Here is a 20680-nt window from a genome sequence, read left to right on the forward strand (position 1 = left end):
GTGAGTGCTCTACTGAGCCACAACCCCAGCCCTGAAATTATATTCTTACAGATACTAGGCCTTGGCCCCCTGAGCACAACATTTTAAAGTATTTTTATCTGTGCTATTTTCCACTGATGTGATTTTACTGTTGCTGAATAAAATTTCTTAAATTTGCTGACTGATTTAAAAATTCTTGGAAATGAGAAATAAGAGAGAAAAATTGGACATTTGTGGAAAGCAATGTCAAAAATGCCAGTCCTAGGGTAGTCAGAGAATTTAAAAAGTTTATATTATATTCTACATGTATTATTGTGTATCTTATAGGTATGTGTCAGGGAGAAAATACATAAAAATGTAATTAAGTCCTAGGAAAACAACATGAAAACCAGCAGCTGATTGGACTTGGACTTCTAGCTGTCTGGTTTAAGGCGACTCAAGTGCAATGACCATGCTTTCTTCAGGGATTGCATTTAATTTCCCACATACTAATGTACTTTTTTGCTTTTGCAAGTTGCCAGAGTTACTTCTAAAGAATAAACCTCTATATCATTCTGTGCAAAACCTCCATTTCAGTGACTCATATTTTACAGTTCAGATTCTGGAGCATGACATGCAAAGAAAGACCTTTATGGTCTGGTTCCAATGATCTTCTCTAGTTTATCTCCAAGTGCTTGTTCTTAAGCCACCCAGAACTTCTCATCATTTCCTGAACCTGCCATGTCACTTCCTGGTTCTTTTTTAAAAATTTTTTTCTAATATTTATTTTTTAGTTGTAGTTGGACATAATATCTTTATTTTTATGTGGTGCTGAGGATCGAACCCAGGGCCTCACACGTGCTAGCTGAGCGTTCTACCACTGAGCCACAACCCCAGTCCTCCCTTCCTGATTCTGACTTTGTGCATGCTGTCGCTGTTCATGCAGTGCCCTTTTCCCCAGGAAGCAATATCTGCTAGGTCTAAATTGAGTTCACTTGCCAGGTTAGCTTGTTCCTCTGTACATGGGAATAGGAACACTTGTCCTATAAAATAAGAGCTCATACACATAATTATGTAATATGGTTTTGCTGTTTGTGTGTTGAGTGAAAAAACTCAGGCTTGGAAATCAGATAAATCTGGGTTCAAGTTTTAGATTAAATATTTATGAGGCTGTGACCTTGACAGATTCCTAAATCTGAAACTGTCCTTTATCTGGAGAGGAAACATTACCTTTCTGAATTTAATTAGGTGACAAAAGTGTTACTCTTTTAAACAGAATCTCAACAATTTAATCATCACTACAAGTTCAGCAAGGTAAATATTTCAAATTAGTGATTAAAATATGGTAACTTTGATATAGCACATTTTGTGGTACCTAAGAACATAAAATAAAGCATATTAAAATATATATTAAAATTTTGTAAGGATTTCTCCAGAATAAATTGAAAATTAAAGTATGTCTCTCAGGAACTAATTAAAGAGAAGTGTTTGTGATATATCATCTTCTAGGAGGATGGCATTATGATGTCAGGTTATTCCTTTTCCTTCCAATTATTTCTTGTAAATTCTATTGTTTTAGGCGTTTTGTCAGAAAAAAGTTGTGGAAGAACACTAATAGAAAAGTCTAATCATTTGGAACTTTTCACATTTCAAATAACATGTCGCGATGTTTTCTTCTATAATACTTTGTTTTCTTCTCTAATTCTGTGTTTAGTATCATTTAGAACAAAGGAAGGAAAAGAAAGACCATTGTGAAATGTAGGGAAAGAGATTAAAAATAAAAATTACACAAAAGGAAGGTGTAAGTGAAGTAAGAGAAAACTTACTAGGCAAAAGAAAGGAAAAATAGGAAGAAACGGTATCTGAAAGAATATAGGATGCTGGGTTTGACTTTGGATCAAGTAGCCTGAACACTTTTTTTTATGTGAATTAAAAATTGCCAGCTAAAAATATTCCTTTGATAAAGTGAATAAAACTACCTGCCATTATGCACATTTTGAAAATTTTGATTCTTGCGTAGAAGGTTCTTGAAAGTGGGGGTAAACATACATATTCACTTTTGTCTGGTGACCCTGCTAAAACTGTGCTATTATATGAATTGCAAACTATCAAAAGGGTTTATATTTTACTGAGATATTTCATTATAACTATTAATTTTAAATAACCATGGCTTTGTGTTTATAATACTTGTTTACCAAAGTACTGCCTGATTTTATGATAAATCATGCTTTCATCACAATTATATATACATTTTTTCTTTTCTGCCACTAATAGTTGGCATTTGGACTGAACTGCCCAGGAAGGTAAAGCACAAAAGATCCTTTCTGGAATAGTCAACTTCTTGGCTTTGAGTTTTAAAACTTAAAAGTCATGACTTTCAGCTGCAAAAACCAAGTGCTTGAGAGAGAATATGTTACACAAACTATATATTATCTATGTATAATATTAAATTACATACATATTACCTATATGTAATATGTTGCATACAATATATATATTATATACATATTTTAATTTTAATTTTATTTTTAAAAATATTTTTATTAGTGAATTATACCATGGTGGTTTAGAATATCAAGAGCAAACATACCAAAGGATGCAGAGCATTGAGTCTTTCCACAACCTCTGTAGAGAGGCTTAAGAATATGTGATGCCCTCAAAGCAGTTATTCTGAACTTGGTGAAAATTATGTGGGAGAATGAAGCATCCTGTTCCCTTGGGAAGTGAGGTGGTGGTAATGACCAAGAGTTTGGGGGTTACGCAAACAGCACTGATTCTTATCTGTAGTCATAATACGCAGCCCAAGGAAAGGGAGGGTCCCTAGAGGAAGCCAGAGCCCTGTTTAATATGAGAGGGCTGGGTGGTGATAGTGGAAGGGAGAGTTAGGGGTGGGGTTCTTTGAGGGCTTCCTAAGCTCTCTAAGAAGGTAACCTTGGCATTGGTTGTGTGAGAAGCATGTGGATTAGTTGAAGTAATGGAAGAGTGATGCTTTGGTAGGTGCTGAAGGCAATGCCTTGTAGTAGTAGTAGTAGTAGTAGTAGTAGTAGTAGTAGTAGTAGTAGTAATAGTAGAAGTAATAGAAGTAGTAGTAGTAATAGTAATAGTAGTTTATAATATTTCCTTCCACTCTCAACTGTCAAGACAGAAAATGCCAGAATGCCTTTTTAAATTTTGTCCCTTTAAACCTCCAACCTGTGCTTTCTGAGGAAGAAAAGAAAGAACAAAAAATTAAATTGTCATGAAGAAAATTTGAGTAGAAAATAAAGTTTGTGCCCAAGAAGGCCCTGGGCATCAGAGGAGGGAGGGGCTTGTGAGTGGAGGAAAGAGGGCAGAGTGAGCCCAGGTGCCTTAGGTCAAGGAGAGTCATCCTTTGTGTGAAAAGTCAGAGCCTCTTGGGGATTTAAGAGTCACAGAGAAGAGGAGAAGATTATGAAACCAATTTACTCAACACTGAAATAAGAATTATGTAGATCATATACAATGGAATACTCTTCAGTCCTCTCCAGAGGTATGAAATAAATCCATTCAGAGGCAGGGTAACATGGAGTGGCTATAGAAGGCTTGCACTGAGCTGGTCACCAACACCTTAGTTTGATGCCTGCCAAGATCATGGGCCATTCTACTGAATTCTTTCATCTTTGAGGGTTTTAATTTATGCCACAGACATTATTTATTTACTTATTTTTTGATAGTTAAGAGACAAGTTTATTGCATTATAGTTATTGTTCAGTCTGTAAAATAATTTCATCATCTTCCTTCAATAATACTTAGAAAGTGCCTTTCTAATAAATCAAATTAAGCCATACCAATATTTTGGGCAAATTTGTATTTATACATATTTCATCAAAGTAGCATCCTTAAGACATTATTTATTTTTATTCAACACCATGTAACATTATTTTTAATTCCTTCTCCTGTAAACACACTGCTGGTCAAGTTCCAGTCTTTTTCACCAGTACCATATTCATTCATTCATTCATTCATTCATTCATTCATTCATTCATTCATTCTACTCTCTTAAGGCATTTATTATAACTATCTTATAGGAAAACATTGAAAGGATATACTAATGATGAAATATTTGTCCTTGACCCTTTTTTTGTTTTTTAGTTTTATAGTGCTATCTCTGTGTATATGAATTTAGATGGAAAGAAATGAGATTATTTCATTTCTTCTTATAGATCCTTCTAGTTAATGATTGTACTGGATCACAGAATAATATGTACTTGCTATATGTATTATCGTAGAAACTTGAAAAAAGATGTCTAAGAGCATCAGTATTGAACAACAGATTTGTACAGCATTTCTCCTCTATTAAAGTGGACTTGATGGACAAAGGACTTGTCACATTATTTCAGGTCAACACTGGGGATGAGTGCTCAGTTGTCAAGAGCAGTTATTGAAAGTCAACAAACAAAAATAATCTCTTTTTCCAAAGGGATTAAATTGTTAAGCTTTTAGCTCACAAGATCAGGGGTAAGGACTGCAATTAGAAGGGCAGAAATAAAAAAAAAACCCAAAACTAAATTTAACTTAGACAAAATAGCCACTTCTAATCTTAATATAAAGAAGGAGGTTAAATGGAGGTTAAAGGAAGTTTACAGAAAGCTTGGCTGATGACGTTTTCTTGTCTAAGTTTGAAATGTGTGAGAAAGTAGAAACATTTATAAACCATGAGGCAGTTTGCAATTTCCAACAAATGGGAAGGTAAAAATGGCAAATGTTCTGGACCATTGAAGATGACTCAAATGTTTCTAGCCTGCTCTGGGAAAAACCTATTAAAATATCAAAAGGCTGAGGTGAGGCATAGAGAATGAGAGAAGAGGATAAAAGGGAAAGACAAGGATCAGAGATTTTGTGAGAGAGTATAATGCAGAGTGAATTGTGCTCCATCTCAGCTGCCAGGGCCCAATGCACCTGGAAACCTAATCAGTTATCTTCAATAGCTTATATCTGCAATATGTGGCATTCATAAGAATGTCCAAAAAGGGGGGGTAGAGAGAGAAGAGGGGAGGGGAGGGGAGGGGAGGGGGGATAGTAGAGGATAGGAAAGGCAGCAGAATACAACAGACACTAGGATGGCAATATGTAAAGCAATGGAAGTGAAACTGATGTGATTCTGCAAGCTGTATAGTAATATGGGAGTGCATAACTCACTTGAATCAAAATGTGAAATATGATATATCAAGAACTATGTAATGGAGGGGTAAGACAAGATAATACAAATGGAAGAAATGATTTACAGTAGAAGGGGTAGAGAGAGAAAAGGGGAGGGGAGGGGAGGGAAGGGGGGATAGTAGAGAATAGGACTGACAGCAGAATTCATCAGACACTAGAAAGGCAATATGTCAATCAATGGAAGGGTAACTGATGTGATACAGCAATCTGTATACGGGGTAAAGTTGGGAGTTCATAACCCGCTTGAATCAAACTGTGAAATATGATGTATTAAGAACTATGTAAGGTTTTGAACGACCAACAATAAAAAAAATAAATAAATTAAAAAAAAAAAGAAAAAAAAAAAAAGAATGTCCAAAAAGGCTTTAGAGGGCAGCCTAACTGATTTTCCCAGTAGATCCAAGCACAAATATCTATACATTTTGTTCAAAAATTGTCAGTTCATATCCATTTGTATTTTTATTCTATTAATTTCATACCAGTAAAGTCAAATTTATCTCTTTAAATGTCTGCAACTACAAACACTTGAAGGATCCCAGCCTCTTTATATTGTGAGGATCAGGAATGGAAATCTTTTTTTTTTCTCAATACTGTAAAAAATTAGCTTCAAACATCCATGGATCTAGGCAACTGCAAAATAGGAGGAGGAAGGATGGGTGTAATCTGCAAATAGAATGATTAATAGGCAACTCCTCTCTGTGAAAGTCTCAACTGGTGAGGAATACTAGGGAGATGAGTTGGGTAGAAATAAGAATTTAGATTGCAAGATTTGGGCTCAATGGAGGACAGTTTCTATTTTTGGGTATTGTGTTAAGAGCCATGGTGAGAATAACAGAGAGAGAACGGATAAGAAAAAAATGGAGAAATCAAGTACAGCATGCATATAGATTCCCTTACCTTAGAGTCTTTAAGGTGAACCCCTCAAGGGCTGGGTTCATGGTGTGCCTGCATGTGATGCAAAGGGCCACATTGTTGAAGGGGACTTAATTCTCTGGGGAATAGATAGGAGCTTGGGCTGGAGAGGGAACATCTCTAGTAGAGAGATTTAGTGGATCTTGATCTCCGAGCATTTACAAAGCCTCTTCCATTGAAGGGCTAATTGCAAACATGCATTGGGAAGCTGGGATTGAAATGTTCCTCTCTGATTGTGAGACTGACTTAAAAATGTGTGTCTACCAGGTAGATATGGGAAACATGATTAGTGATTAGTGATTTAGTGTATTGGTCAAGACTTAATATTTGAAGCTTGGGTTTTGGTGGATAATAAATGTAATCACTTCAGTCTAGGATCTTTCTATTTGAAGGTGATGTTTTACTCATCTGATATTTTCTGCCTGTTTTGTCCTAACATATGCAATTTTGAGTCTCACATTTAAAAGTGACCAAAAAATAATAGAGCTAAAAATAAAAGGGAACACAGCCCTAGTTTTCTTCTTTTGTTAAACAATAAGGGTATTATTCTTTATATGCTTTACATTTCTTTCCAACTCAAAAAAGTATGATTTTATGAAACTAAATTTAAAAAAGTACTTAAGAGATGGACTAGAGTTGTGGCTCAGTGGTAGAGCTCTTGCCTCACATATGTGAGGCACTAGGTTCGATTCTCAGCATAGTATATAAATAAATGAATAAAATAAAGGTTCATCAACAACTAAAAAAATTACTTAGGAGAATTAAGTAGAAATGATCTAACTTGATAGCATTTCACTTGAGGCTCAGACTTCAGCAAGCAAAAAAAAAAACCCTTCATATTATTATTCCTGAAATGAATTAGATAAGAACCAAGGGAAAAGATGGTTAGGAGACGGCAGCATAACTGAATGTTTTAATCAGTGAAATAGCTCTTATAATTGGGTGGCCTCTCAGCTCAAGTGCATACTCCATTCTCCAACAGAAACAAGAAATTACTTAAAATCTCAACTGCCTTTTTAAAAAGGATGAATCTTACCATTAAAGAATTCGTCTAGCCTTTTGCTGTCCCATTTTGTAGCTAATCATGTGGGTGACCTTGACTAAAGGTAGACTTGGAAAGAAAGGGGTGAAGGGGAGAGTGCTGTGTCCTTCTGCCCTATAGAATGAGCAGCTCCTGGGGCAGAATGATGGGAAGTTGGGGAAGAGCAATGGGGAGAGAGAGGCAGAGGGGGTTGCTGGCACAGTGGCCTCTCTGAGGCCCAGGGCAGTGACTGAAAAAGCCTCATGAGCTCCATTCCCAATAATTAAAGCCCAGATTTTTTTTTTGAGGGCAGTGATTTTTATTTCAAAAAGACATATTCATTACTGTAGAGGCTGAAGCAATAAAAGGGATCCCAGTTAACTCAGTTAAGATTAAAACAATAATCAAATGAATCTGTTTAACTAAAAAACCAAATATCCAATTATTTAACAGAAAAATATCCATTTCTAACACAAATAATGGGAGCTCTTACTTTACACTGTTCCATTTTTCACCTGATACTTCTTTTTGTTGTGATAGAGAACATAAATTAGAAATATTCACAACTTGTCCCTGCTAATCTCCAAAGAAGGAAAGGCTCTTGGTTTCAGTAATGAGTTTTTCTTTTATTTTTTTTTTGTACACAATATATCTATTTTATTTATTTATTTTTACGTGGCGCTGAGGATCGAACTCAGAGCCTTGCACATGCTAGGCAAGCACTCTACCGCTGAGCCACAATCCCAGCCCCAGTGATATATTCTTGTTCTAATTAGGGTAATGACTGAAGCTGCAGATGATGAGAGTGAATTGGATCACCATACAGCAGATAGGAAATGGAGCTACTCAGGTTGTGAGGATAAGGAGGGGAGAAAGAATCAGGGAGGAGGGTGGTGGTAAGCTAATATAGGAATGAAGTCAATACTTATTGATACTATGTCTAGAACTCAGTGTCATGCATGGTAATTAAAACTGCTTTCAAAGTGCTTTCTATACATTCAAGTTATTTCTAATGTATACTCATTTACCAATTGGTGTACACTGAAAATGTATACAGATAGATTACCAGTTCATAAAAAGAGATACACAAATCCCCAGCATGGGTTCGTTCAACTTACCTGGCCTCATACCAGGTGGTGAAAACCTGGATTTACTGGTTTTTGAGACCTTGGCCTGGCCCATATTTTCTTACTGATTAATTTCTAAAATGGCTGAAACCCAGTGGACTAGATTAGAGTTTATGTGAAGTCTTTTAAAATTTTAAGACATTATTATTTTAGAAAGTATTAGAACCAAATTGTGTCTTATTGGCATAAATTTTTTTAAGAAGAGACATGGATTCAAATCTCTTTGGAACACTTCCTAGAAGGTAATGCTAAGAATGCTACCTAATATTTCTTATTTTTTCATTTTCTATTTTGCAAAGTGGGACTATCTCATAAGTTGTTATAGGAATAAAATGAGAGGTTTGTAAAGCAGTTAGCATGATTCCTGGTCCATGGAAATGTCTAAGAAGCAAACAATAAAACAACCACACCCATAATCATAAGGCTTGAAATCAAATGCTTTAAATAGTTTTTCAGACAAAAATCAACCAACCAACCAACCAACCAACCAACCAACCAACCAACTAACCAACCAAATTAAAAACAAACAAAACCAAACCACAGACCTAACTAGAATCTGCAACTCCAGGCATTTCAATTTAACAAGTTTATACTGATGTAAGTGAAATTTAGTTCACAAATGTATTAATTTGTATTCCTGTATGTAGATGGTGTTGCATTTGAATAGATTTAATTCTTGCCCCACTTGAAACTTAAGTCCAAATTCACAATAAGGACAATATAAAATTGTTAGCAAACTTCAAAAATGTAAGTTGTCATATAGGTACTTCTGTAGTCTGCAGATTGGTAAGTTAACTCTCCCATCTTACTAAAGTGGGTAGTTAAGCCAGTACTGTCCTATTTCAAGTACTCAAGTTAGAGTTCTATTCTGGAATTTTCTATGTCTTTACCCTTCTTCACAGTTAGAGAAGATAATTTCTAGAACTTATGCCAGTGCCAGGATCCAAAGCAAAGTCCAGGTGGTATTATAGGTGCCCATGGGAATCTGAAAATGAGGACCCTGTCAGCTGGGCCAGTCCTTGGCAAAATTCTAAAGTAGATAAAGCAGCTTCATTTCCTTCTTCATCACTTGTTCCATGCCTATGTAGGTATTAAGTAAAAGGATTATTTTGCTTAATGACATTGTTTAAGCAATAAGTAAAATATTTGCTGATAAGGGTTTTTGATACAATTCATTCTGGGGATTTTTTTTAACTTTTAAGTTTGAAGTAATAATAGACTCAGAAGAAGTTGCAAAAGCAAACAAACAAACAAACTCAGAGTAGTCCTAGGTATGCTTCACCCAGTTTCCCTGTTGGTAAAATCAGACATATGTATAGTACATTATCGAAACTGAGAAATTAACATTGGTACAATAAGATTGACTAGACTACATACAGAGGAATTTTTAAAGAATGAAACATTCTCAAGGCTAAAAGGATATCTTAATGTCACCTCTGTCTGTGAAAATCTTAGCTTTGGCACCTGTCTTATTGAATGGCAGTCTGGATTAATGTGCTGTTTTACTCTACCCCTTCAGAGCAGGAATCCTGCTGTATTCACCCTTTATTCCTATTACTTATTAAAGTACCTGGCATTCAATAACTTTTTTTTGGTTAGAGGAATGACTAATAGCTATTTACATCTATAAAGGGTGTTATGGTTTTTGAAGCCCATTTATGCATGCTATCTCTCCTGAGAGTGATCATGGTCTAGGTGAAAGAGAATGAACTGAAAGTATTCATTAGCTTGAGTATTGTGACAAGGCACTGAATGTCCCTGGGTCATACATTTTCATGTGCATAATTGTATCTGCATGACAGTTTTAAAGATTCAAATAGGCAGATGGGGGCTCTGGGAGGTAGGTAGGGTAAAGTATTTGATTGCCATTTTACAAAAAAAAAAAAAAAAAAACCCAGAGAGGGTAAATTAATTGCTGAAAATCATAGAACTAGTACATGGCCATGCAGCTAAGCACCTCATTCATGATATCATGTTTGTCTTTGCTGAGAAACAGGAGAGTGGTCTAAAAGGAAGAAAAGCAAACAAGCAGCCATGGGACAGTTGCAGAGGTTTAAGAATTTCTCCTTATGTGTGGTTGTTGATTTTCTTTGCTATGTGTACAGAAAATCTTCACTTGGAAGGGGGTGGTGTGATGGGCTCCATTAAAGTTAAGCCAAGGTTGTGGGTTGTTGTTTCAGGGATCCCTGCTAAATGCTTCTCACCCTAACACTCAACTAACACCAAGGAATCTTGCTTGTTCAACTCTGCATCCAATGCTTATGTTCTCAGTCCCTGTAGAAAGCATGAGAAGATGAGAATTTGGAACTCAAATTTTTTAATCAAAAGAGAACCTAAATTTAAAAAGATGGAGGGTTTTGACATTCTTATCGTGTTTTCCTATTTTCTGCTTATGAAACTAGTTTCTTATTAACCAAAGAGTACATGCTAACATGGAACTTTTTCAATAACCAAAAATGACTTAGGGATATCTCAACCAAAATTGCCCCACAGCCAGCCTTGAACACCTTCACATGCCCTAGAACCCTCCTTACTAGAAATGCCTATTGGAGAAATACTCCTTTGGATTAGACAATCTATTAGTTTCACTGAAAAGTAATAGGCGATGGTAAAATTCGTTAATGATTTACAAGGACTGTTGGCTGCAAATTTCAAAAGTTCTGGTGCCTTCAACATTGAGTTATAATTAAAAACATTAATTTTTTTGTTGTTGGTGGTTTGCAATTTGACTTTTCTTCCCTCCAGTTAAAAAATGGGAATGCCAATAATTAAGATTAGAGCTTCAGAAAGCTAGGACTAAAACATTTCTCCAGGATTCTCAGTAGTTTCTTTGGTTTTGATACTGTCCCAACCTTTGACCATTTAGGGGAAGTATTCTAAAGGTAAAGAGAAGAAAAAAAATAGCTGTAGTGTAGTGCAGGCTATTAGAATTAAGAGACTTAACATTGAGAGTTACCCAGAGAATTTCCTCAATAAAATATCTTTGTGTAAACAAAACTTTTGCAAACTCTTCAAAGATTAGAGGAATATAAACATCCTCACGGGTTCTAAAATTTTGGAAGCCCACACTCCTAGAATCCTAAGGTATTAAGGATACTCAGACAGCTTCTTTCTTGGCTTGTCTTTGACTTTCTGATGGTTTATTACCTAAGAAACAAAGACACATTATTTCTACCTACATACAATAATTCTAATGAGGCTTGATGCATAATGATTCTTTCCCTTGAATGTAAAACAGGATTTTTTTCTTCTTGAAAGATAAACCATAGCACATATAGAGGAAGCAAAATTTGTCATTTGGAACTCCTTGTGTGCCTATGTTTTTCTTTGTCCTGTGTTTTGCCTTGTTTTTCTTTCAAGGAATAGTGAGAAACCTGGCTAAATAAGAAGAGTGCTAGGGCAGCATCTCTCTGTGTGGTTGAACACCCATGAGGCAAAGCATTACAACTACACAGAAACTGGACCAAATGTCAGGACTTCCCCAGGATATTTCAATGGACATCTCCTTGGACACAATTTCTTTAAGGACTGATACACTTTAAACATAACATCACTTAAAATATCAGTTATATAAATTGGTTGTAATGACTCATAGGTTTGTGTGGCATATGGGTCTTGCTGAATATTGATAATGACAAAATATTCCAGTTTTCAATACAAATACCAGGTATGTACTAAGAATAATAATTCTGAAGTAAGACTAGAATTTTATCAGAAAGTGAATCTTTAGCTTAAAAACAGGAATGTAAGTAATGAACATTCATACTTGTGATTATTTTACAAAATACTTAGTATATATAAAATAAGATGCTGAGCATACTTACAATATTTTCCAATCACTAAGATGTAGACGAAGACAGGACCAGATGCCATTTCCTTCTTTCTGAGGAACTGATTAATGAAAATGAATAAAATTTGTCTTGGTTCTGAGTCGGGTACAGCTCACGGTGGTTGTGTGCTATTTCTGTCTGCAATCTTAGCAGCTATAAAGCGATCCTCCCTCCTTTCTCTCTCATTTTATTTCTCTCTCTCTCTCTCCATTCCCTCTTCTTTTCTTTCTTTCTCTCTCTCTCTCTCAGGATGTTTCCTCCCCGCCCTCTTTCTCTAAAAGTCTTAATATTCTTCTTTACACATACATGTGCACATGCACATACAAACGCAGGCAGAGCTGAGCAGCAAGGAAAAGTTTCAGACAGAGAACACACAGGCTCTGTTCCCTCTAAACATCTTGTTTCTGTGTCCTGCGACAGTCTACAAATAAGGGTGTGTGTGAACACCGACAAATGTCTGCTCTGATCAGAATCACACTTCTAGAGAGAAATGCAGCTCGAGATAGATTCCGAACAAAACCACAAGATTTTTCCCCCTTGACAAGTGATGAGGAAAAGAACAGAGCTACACAGAGCAAAATGCCTTTGTGGAGTGAACGATAGGGCGGCAATTAAAGTGTAACTACAGCAGTCTTCTGTAATTTGTGTTTGGAAATTCAAACAATAGGACATGGTTGAGAGAAAAACACAGAGGAATTTAAAAAAAATCTAAAATTCTTCTGAATTCATGAATTTATCTACAGCAAAGATTATGACATGTCATTGACTGTGGAGTAATTTTCTTGGTTTGCTTTGTAGGTGCCCTGCCACTTTAGAGTTGTGTAGAAGCTTGGCTGAGCCTTAGCTTTCTGGAGGAAAATATTGAAGACTAGTGCAGGTCTAGTGCATATTAGGTGATTACTAAATGGCAGACATTTATATGATGATGATATTTATAGTTTGACCAGCAGTGGGGAAAAACATGCAAATCCCAAGAACACTTCTGTGAAATGCATTTCCTTTAAACCAGAATATATATTTTTTGCTTTGCAACTTGAAAATGTATTTCTACAGCAAATTGGTAGCACATGGATATGAGGAATTTGTTTGTGAGGTTAATACTCACTACTTGTAGATTCCACAATCTATTTAAATTTCATATTTTTACATCATTAACTTCAATAAGAAGCCTATTTCTAAATAGTGTCTAAAAGATTATCTTAATAACCCTCCTACCATCAATATCATTCATTCCATGAAATAAAGTAATCCCCAAAGGACTAAAAAAAGAGCATACTACAGTGACTCAGCCACATCAATGTTTATAGCAGCACAATTCACAGTAGCCAAACTGTGGATCCAACCTAGATGCCCTTCAATAGATGAATGGATAAAGAGACTATTACCAAGAATAAGAGAGATAAAATTAGGGCATTTGCAGGTAAATGAATGGAGTTGGAGAATATCATGTTAAGTGAAGTAAGCCAATCCCCCCCAAACCAAAGGCTGAATTTTTCTCTGATAAGTGGATACTAATTCATAATGGGTAGTAGGGACATGGAATGATTGAAGGAACTTTGGATTGGGCAAAGGGGAGGGAGGGGAAGAGAGGGGGCCTGGGGGTAGGAAAAATGGTGGAATGAGACAGATATCATTATCCTAGGTTCATGTATGATTGCATGAATGGTGTGTCCCTACTTCGTGTACAACCAGCAAAATGAAAAATTGTGCTCCGTTTATGTACAATGATAGAGCATCCTGCTGTCATGTATAACTGATTAGAACAAATAAAAAAAGTAATTAAAAAATTACTGTGGAGTAATTTTTTTGGGTTTGCATTGTAGATGACCTGCCACTTTGGAGCTGTGTAGAAGCTTACTTTTTAAAAAAAGTAATTCAATACTGGAATCTACACTAATCTGTCTTCATTTAAGATTTATTTAATGAAGACAATTTCTTTTGGTAAGAAATGTTTATAGTTAACTGAATTTAAATGCCCACTAAATATTTGGTATTTTAATAGTACTTGAAATGTTTTAAGAGGATTTGTGAGTGGCTAGTGGATAATTTAATATTTTAAAAATACTGTTTCCTAGAAGGATGCTTTGAGACATATGAAGGGCAATGTCTAAAGAAGGACCCATAGAAACCTTTCAGTAATAAAGCTGAGGAACTTACTTTGGAAATTATCCCAGTGTAAAGGAAATTACAGATGCAGAGGTTTTCAGGCTTAAAAAATTATACACATACATGTACAATTAGTTGGCCAGGAGCCAGAAAGTACTTTGTAATTATTTATCTTTAATCTACTTAAATTATCAGTGCAAAATTTCAAAATCACTTCTCACTTTAATTAAGAATATAAAGGGGTGGGCGCGATGGCGCATGCCTGTAATCCCAGCAGTTTGGGAGGTTGAGGTAGGATTGTGAGTTCAAAGCCATCCTCAGCAACCTGATGAGGCCCTAAGCAACTCAGCGAGATCCTGTATTTAAATAAAATATAATAAAGGGTAGGGAATATGGCTTGGTGTTTAAGCACTCCTGATATATATATATATATATTCAATTCCTGGTACCAATATATATATATATATATATATATATAATGAATTTCATAAAAATAGATATTTACTTGAAGAAGTCATTTTTGATATCTGTGGATGCCACTTCTTTCTTAGTTTTAGCAAGGCAGGGAAGAATTTGGAATATTAGTTTTATATAAGTATATTGGTGGGAGAAAACCAAAAGTGAGCATAGAGAGCCCTTTCCATTTGCAGCACTACTGTTGGTAACCTTGGGCTGGAGGATTCTTTTTTGTGAAGGGCTATTCTTTGCCCTGTTGGATATTTAAAAGCATCCCTGTCCTCTACCAACTGGGTGAGGATAATACTCTGCAGATGTGAAAATTAAAGGTGTCTTCAGACATTGGCAAATACCCCTTGGGGACAGGAAGCAAATTCACTCCTGATTAAGAACTAATGCCTTGTAGCCAAATACTCCCTTGAATAATGATTAGTATTGATTTAACCAGATTATTGAATAGAATACTTTGTACCTAAAATTTGAGTTAAAATATATTTCTCATTTTCTTGTTTTGCAGTCTGAAGATGTACATTAAAATAAACATATGGCATGTGTTCTTAGCCTTCTCTTCCTGCCCACATTGTTCAATTATAAACTTGCATTAAGGACCTGATAGAATCTGTGATGTTAATATCTTCCTTTTGGCTGAGCATTGTCCAAGTTTTCTACCAAAGATTGAATCAAGCCAGACAAGCATTATTAGCCCATCTAATCTAGATCCACAGTAACCTGTGGTTTCCCATCTTATCATGACTGAAGATCACTGTGTTCTTTTGTGCACGATTCTGAACCTATCAGCCACCATCATTTTCAACAGTGGAAACAGCCATTTTATTAAATATTATTTTTGATTGTAGACAGGAATTTCATAGAACAAGAGGTTGGGAAAATCTCAGTTAAAGCCTTACGGTGCAGAGATATTCAAGTAATAGTTCACCAGCCACAAATTAAGTATATCAAGTACAATCTGAGGGCAAAACGTTCATGCCATCAAATTGTTTATCCTGTAGATTCATTTCTAGTTTGACAGATGTCAGTCAAGCAAGACTCTTAAGGTGCTCATCTAAGTCACACCCAAAGACAATTTTAGCTATCTTGATTTAGTATCAATTAAATACATGAGAAATGAGATGGCCTTTGGTGAAAGATATTAAGCAAAACATGCAATTAGGATAGAGCAACTAATAGGCACAAAGATTTCAAAAGATGTTTTACCCCAAATATAAACAATTATGTCTCAGATAAAAGTGACCAGGAAATATTATGTCGTTTTAGCAGAAAATTAACCATTAAGTAGCAAGCCAAGCCCCAGTTCATATGTTGTCATACATCCTCTTGATGGTTATAATAGGAACATAGAATATAGTGACCCTCTGCAAAATTGATAGTGTGAAGAATATGATGGCAGGGCAAGAAGCAAAACTCTCTCTCTCTCTCTCTCTCTCTCTCTCTCTCTCTCTCTCTCTCTTTCTCTCTCTCTCCCTGTCATCTATTCATCTATCCATCCATCCATCCATTCATCATCCATCCATCCATCCATCCATCTATCCATCTATCTATCCATCTATCATCTTGAGCAGTAATACAAATTGATGGCATTTGTTAAGTGCAAACTCTTTTTGTAGAAATTACTATTATTAACCTTGGTTCCCTCAAACTTTTACAATAGAGACTCCTTCTATCTAGATTATGCCTGTCTGGTTCAAGACTGACAGTGAAAAGGAGTGATTTAGTCTGTTAGATAACAGTGTCGACCTTGCTTTTTCGTGTCTGGTAAACTGTACTTTCAGCCAGGAGTCACCTTCCTTCGTTCTTTCCCAACAAGCTCATTATGCTAAGTCATTAAGCTTCAGTTACTTCAGATTTCTTGGGTGAACTGCAACTCCCCTGCCACAACAGAAGCCTTGCATCTAAGCTCTTCTCACTTGCCTAGGATTTAATTTACTCTTTGCCCCTGGGATTGGCCCTACAGGAGATTTTGTGCTCTTTGCCCTAATCCCAGTCTTGTTCCCTCCAGGAGCTATCAGTCTGCTGCCGATGCCTCTGCATGCCTCATCTGAGACGACTTGACTTATAGAAGGGTTATCTCCTACATGTTGGGAGGCAGAAGAAATTAGAAAAGTGAAAGAGACTTGTTCCAGAAGTGCCAGGAGCAACTTGGGAACTGGAGTCTTAGTTTTGTTATTAATTAGACACATAACCTCTGATAAGTAACTTAAAAGCTCTGATCTACAGTTACTTCACTTGTAAAATGAAAAGTTGATCTTTTAGATGCAAAACAGCTATGCTATTTTGTGAAATATGATATTCTGCTTTAAAGTGATTTATAAATTAGCTATGGAGACAGAGGCACATACATGAATTGCCCAAAGTATATGTTTATCAAATATCTCTATTAATTCAAATGGGGATGCCATTAATATAATGTTTAAAGGAGATACGAAAGGGTATTGGGGAGACAGGTAGAGAGAGCCTGGTAGGGCCACCCATGGAGGTTTTCTGCAGAAGGAAAGAGGTGCTGTGAGGGTAGAAGGCAGAGAAGCATGTGGATGGAGACTGCACATGGATGGAAACTAATGTGAACAACATTTTGTATCAGAGACAAATGGGAGCAAAGTATGAGAATGTGCAAATGGCTAGTTGAGACGGGCCTAGCACCAGAAAATAACAGAAATTATTAAAGAGCTAGCGATGAAGCTATTGGGGAGTGCCAAATATTAGGCTGATTAATTTAGAATAATAGAAAATAAATTATGTAAGGTGATATTAATTTCTGGGCAATGGAGTAGCATAATCAAATGAAGACTATTAAGAAAACTAGTCTCATGATCATATGGTACAAAAGATAAGAAAAAGATCATAATCAGCGAAATGAAATGAGGCTTTTGAAGACAGGTGTTTCAGTCAGCTATTATGGTTTGGTGAAGCCATGCAAACGCTGTATGAATAAGACCAGAAAGAACACAGTCTTAATTGTGCTTGATCATGAAAACACTTCTTTTTTTTTTTTCAGAACAGGGATCTCCAATAGAAATACAATGTGAGCTACATATGTCATCTCAAAGTTTTTAGCAGCCACATTAGAAGTAAAAAGAAAAGTAAAAAGAAACATGTGAGATTAGTCTAACTAACATCTTCAAAATGTTAGCATTTCAACATGTAACCAATATAAAATTGTAAATGAGATGTTTATTCCCTTTTTAAAAATACCGTCTTTGGGCTGGGATTGTGGCTCAGCGGTAGAGTGTTCACCTCGCACATGTGAGACCCTGGGTTCGATCCTCAGCACCACATAAAAAAATAAATAAACAAAATAAAGATATTAAAATAAATAAAAATACTGTCTTTGAAATTCTGGTGTGTGTTTTACACGTGTGGCACATCTCAATTTGGACTAGCCACATGTGGCTAGTGGTCATCCTATCGGACTATTTGATTCCAGTGGATGGTACAAGAAGATTTAAAATTCCATCAAGTTACATTTTATCCTACTGTAAATGAACAGAATATTATGTGTATAAAGATTTGTAGTTTTTTAGTAATCTTTAGATCTGATGAGCAAGTAAAAATGATAATTTCCACGATTAAGCCAAATTTTAGTAAAAATAATGGAGACAATATAAGATTGTCACACTTAATTTTTTCAAGTAAAAACATTAATACTAACAATACAAACCTATCATTTTTCTTTTGCTTCCATTTGATAAATGTACGGACATTTTAATATCACAGAATTAGGGAACATAATGTTCAAACACATAACAGTCCTCTAAGCTGAGTATGTTCGACTTCATTAGAATGATGACATTGTCTTTATTTCTCTCATTTCACTGCAAATGAGTAGAGGTTTCTCCAGATCATGTCTCTGAACCATAATTGAGAACCACTGATTTAGTCTAGGCTCAGCATCTGTTTGGTAACACAAATCCTTTAAAATCCTGGTGGGATGCAGCAGCCTCAGCTCTGTAGCTCTCTGTTGGCTGTGACTGAAGTTTTGAGAGCGATGGTCAATAAATCTAGAGGAGTCCTTTGTCATCTCCCTTTTAGCACCTGCTGTCCTCTCCAGCCCTTAGTTTTAAGACTGCTATCTTGGCTTCTTCATGGGAAGGGAGTAATAGAAAGGCTCAGGCCAGGATGTATTGCAGTGATTGGCACTTGATGAAGGCGGGCATTGTCCTCTCTGCAACTCACAGCTTGTCCAGTGGGGAATCTTGGAGAAAAGCAGGGAAATCATGGCTTTACCTTTCTTAATTTCCATCTAGGTATTTCCCTTCTGGTTCAAGGCACTAACTTTTGGTTTGATTGAATACATGGAGTTTCGCAATGCTGTAGAAAATGTTATTATCTGACCTATGGCAATCCTTGCAGAAAAGGCCTCCTTTAAAGTTGTTTTTTTTTTTTTTCCTTTTGCTTTAGAAGGTCTGTCGGGATAGATGAGATTATGCTGTGATTAAACTACAACCACAATCATTCCAGTTATTTAAATTCACAGAAATTTATTTCTTACTTTACGTAATTGCCATGGGTCAGTAGGGGGCTCTGGTCACCATAGTCTCACAGACACCAGACTGATGAAGATTCCATATGCATACATGTCCAAAACCATCAAGGCAAGAAAAAGGCAACAGAGAATATTGCACAATGGCTTTTAAAGATTCTTCCTGGAAGTGATATACATCATGGCTGCTCATATTTTATTGGCTTAGCTTCAAAGTGGTAAGGGAAAGAAAGACCATCCAATTCTGTGCCTACTAGGAGGAGAGCTAGAAATCTTTTGAGAGAGCACTAATGACAACCTGAGTCTGGCTTCTTGATCCCCTGTAGACATGATACACTCACCTCCCTTCCAAGGTGGCATTCTTGAATTTATAGTCAGTCTCAGCAACAAGCTCACAAGTTCAGGGTCACTGTGTGATCCATGCTCAGTAGTTCCTACATGACATCTAGATGTGGGTTGTCCTGAGTAAAGATCTATGAACTGAAAACCCAATATACCATGTAGAACAGGGACAAAATAACTGCTTCAAATGGTCTCATTGGAAAGGAGATGGTTAGGAGTAACCCTGAAGATCGTTATTTGTAACAATTCTAAAATCCTGCTGGGAAAATGAGAGAAGTCTCTTTACCCTGAAGATGGAGAATGTCTCTTAATTAGGCCCAGAATCTGCTTTCTGGAAAGGGAGGCCAGGTTCATTGTTCATTCTGGCCCTTAGTTTGCACTTGTGAAGGTCCTTCCTTTGCTCTTACTTCAATTCTCCACCTCTGAAGTAAATGTTGGACAATATGCCTTCTTTGGGGACTGACCGGTGCCCACAGCCTCTTTCCTGACTTCAGTTAGCTGGGTACTCAAGTTAGTTGGATTTAAATCAGTCTCATAGAGTCAATAGTCTGTCACCTCTAGAGTACTTTTCTCTGAATAGTTCTGTGGACATAATTCTTTGATTTGCTAAGCTGTTCCTCCTTCCTTTTTCTATCTTTATTTTTTTTTTGCAGTTGTAGATTATTTTATTTGTTTAATTTTTGGTAACTTTTTTTTTGTAGTTGTAGTTTATTTTATTTTTTTTTTTTAGGCAGCTCTAGGATTGAACCCAGTCCCTCACACATGCTAGGCAAGTGCTCTGGCACTGAACTAGAGCCCCAGCTCTACTTTCTCTATCTTTATCCATTAAGAATCTATTAAGTTTAAGTTGGACAGTCACTTTCTTTGTCATTTTTCTGAGCCACTTGATTCAATTGAAAGGATGCACAGAGCCAAGCTTAGAGAAATTTTAGTGCCTTCAGAGATTTTAACAATGAGTCAATGATGTAATGACCAGAACTTTATTTTGATCCTTACTGAAAGGCTGATTTTGATTGACCTTTGCTGCTGAGAGAATTTTTCAATTTTATCTTTTTAGTGCTTGTGGTTGAGAAGCAGTTGAGAAATAGTTTTTCCAACCCACTAAAGTTCTAAATTTCTGGACCCAATTGTTTCTTTTTGCAAACTGGTGAATTCTTTTACTAAGATAATTTGTTTTCAGTAATATCATGTGAAGCACAAACAACAGTAAATAACACAGGGTATTAAATTTCTATGATTTCCTGACACAGAA

At 36.1% G+C, this 20680-nt stretch overlaps 1 protein-coding gene across 1 annotated transcript in view; it reads right to left on the minus strand.

The window, feature by feature from the left end:
- Rxfp1 (relaxin family peptide receptor 1) overlaps positions 1-12528 on the minus strand; it is a 137774-nt gene extending 125246 nt beyond the window's left edge. The window contains exon 1 of the mRNA XM_005330934.4: positions 12021-12528. Within this exon, the coding sequence (XP_005330991.1) occupies positions 12021-12069 (49 nt within the window). The 5' untranslated portion in view covers positions 12070-12528. The remainder of the gene's footprint in view (positions 1-12020) is intronic.
- Positions 12529-20680: the final 8152 nt, after the last annotated feature.

The sequence above is a fragment of the Ictidomys tridecemlineatus genome, chromosome 9 (assembly GCF_052094955.1).
Source record: "Ictidomys tridecemlineatus isolate mIctTri1 chromosome 9, mIctTri1.hap1, whole genome shotgun sequence".
Taxonomy (NCBI): domain Eukaryota; kingdom Metazoa; phylum Chordata; class Mammalia; order Rodentia; family Sciuridae; genus Ictidomys; species Ictidomys tridecemlineatus.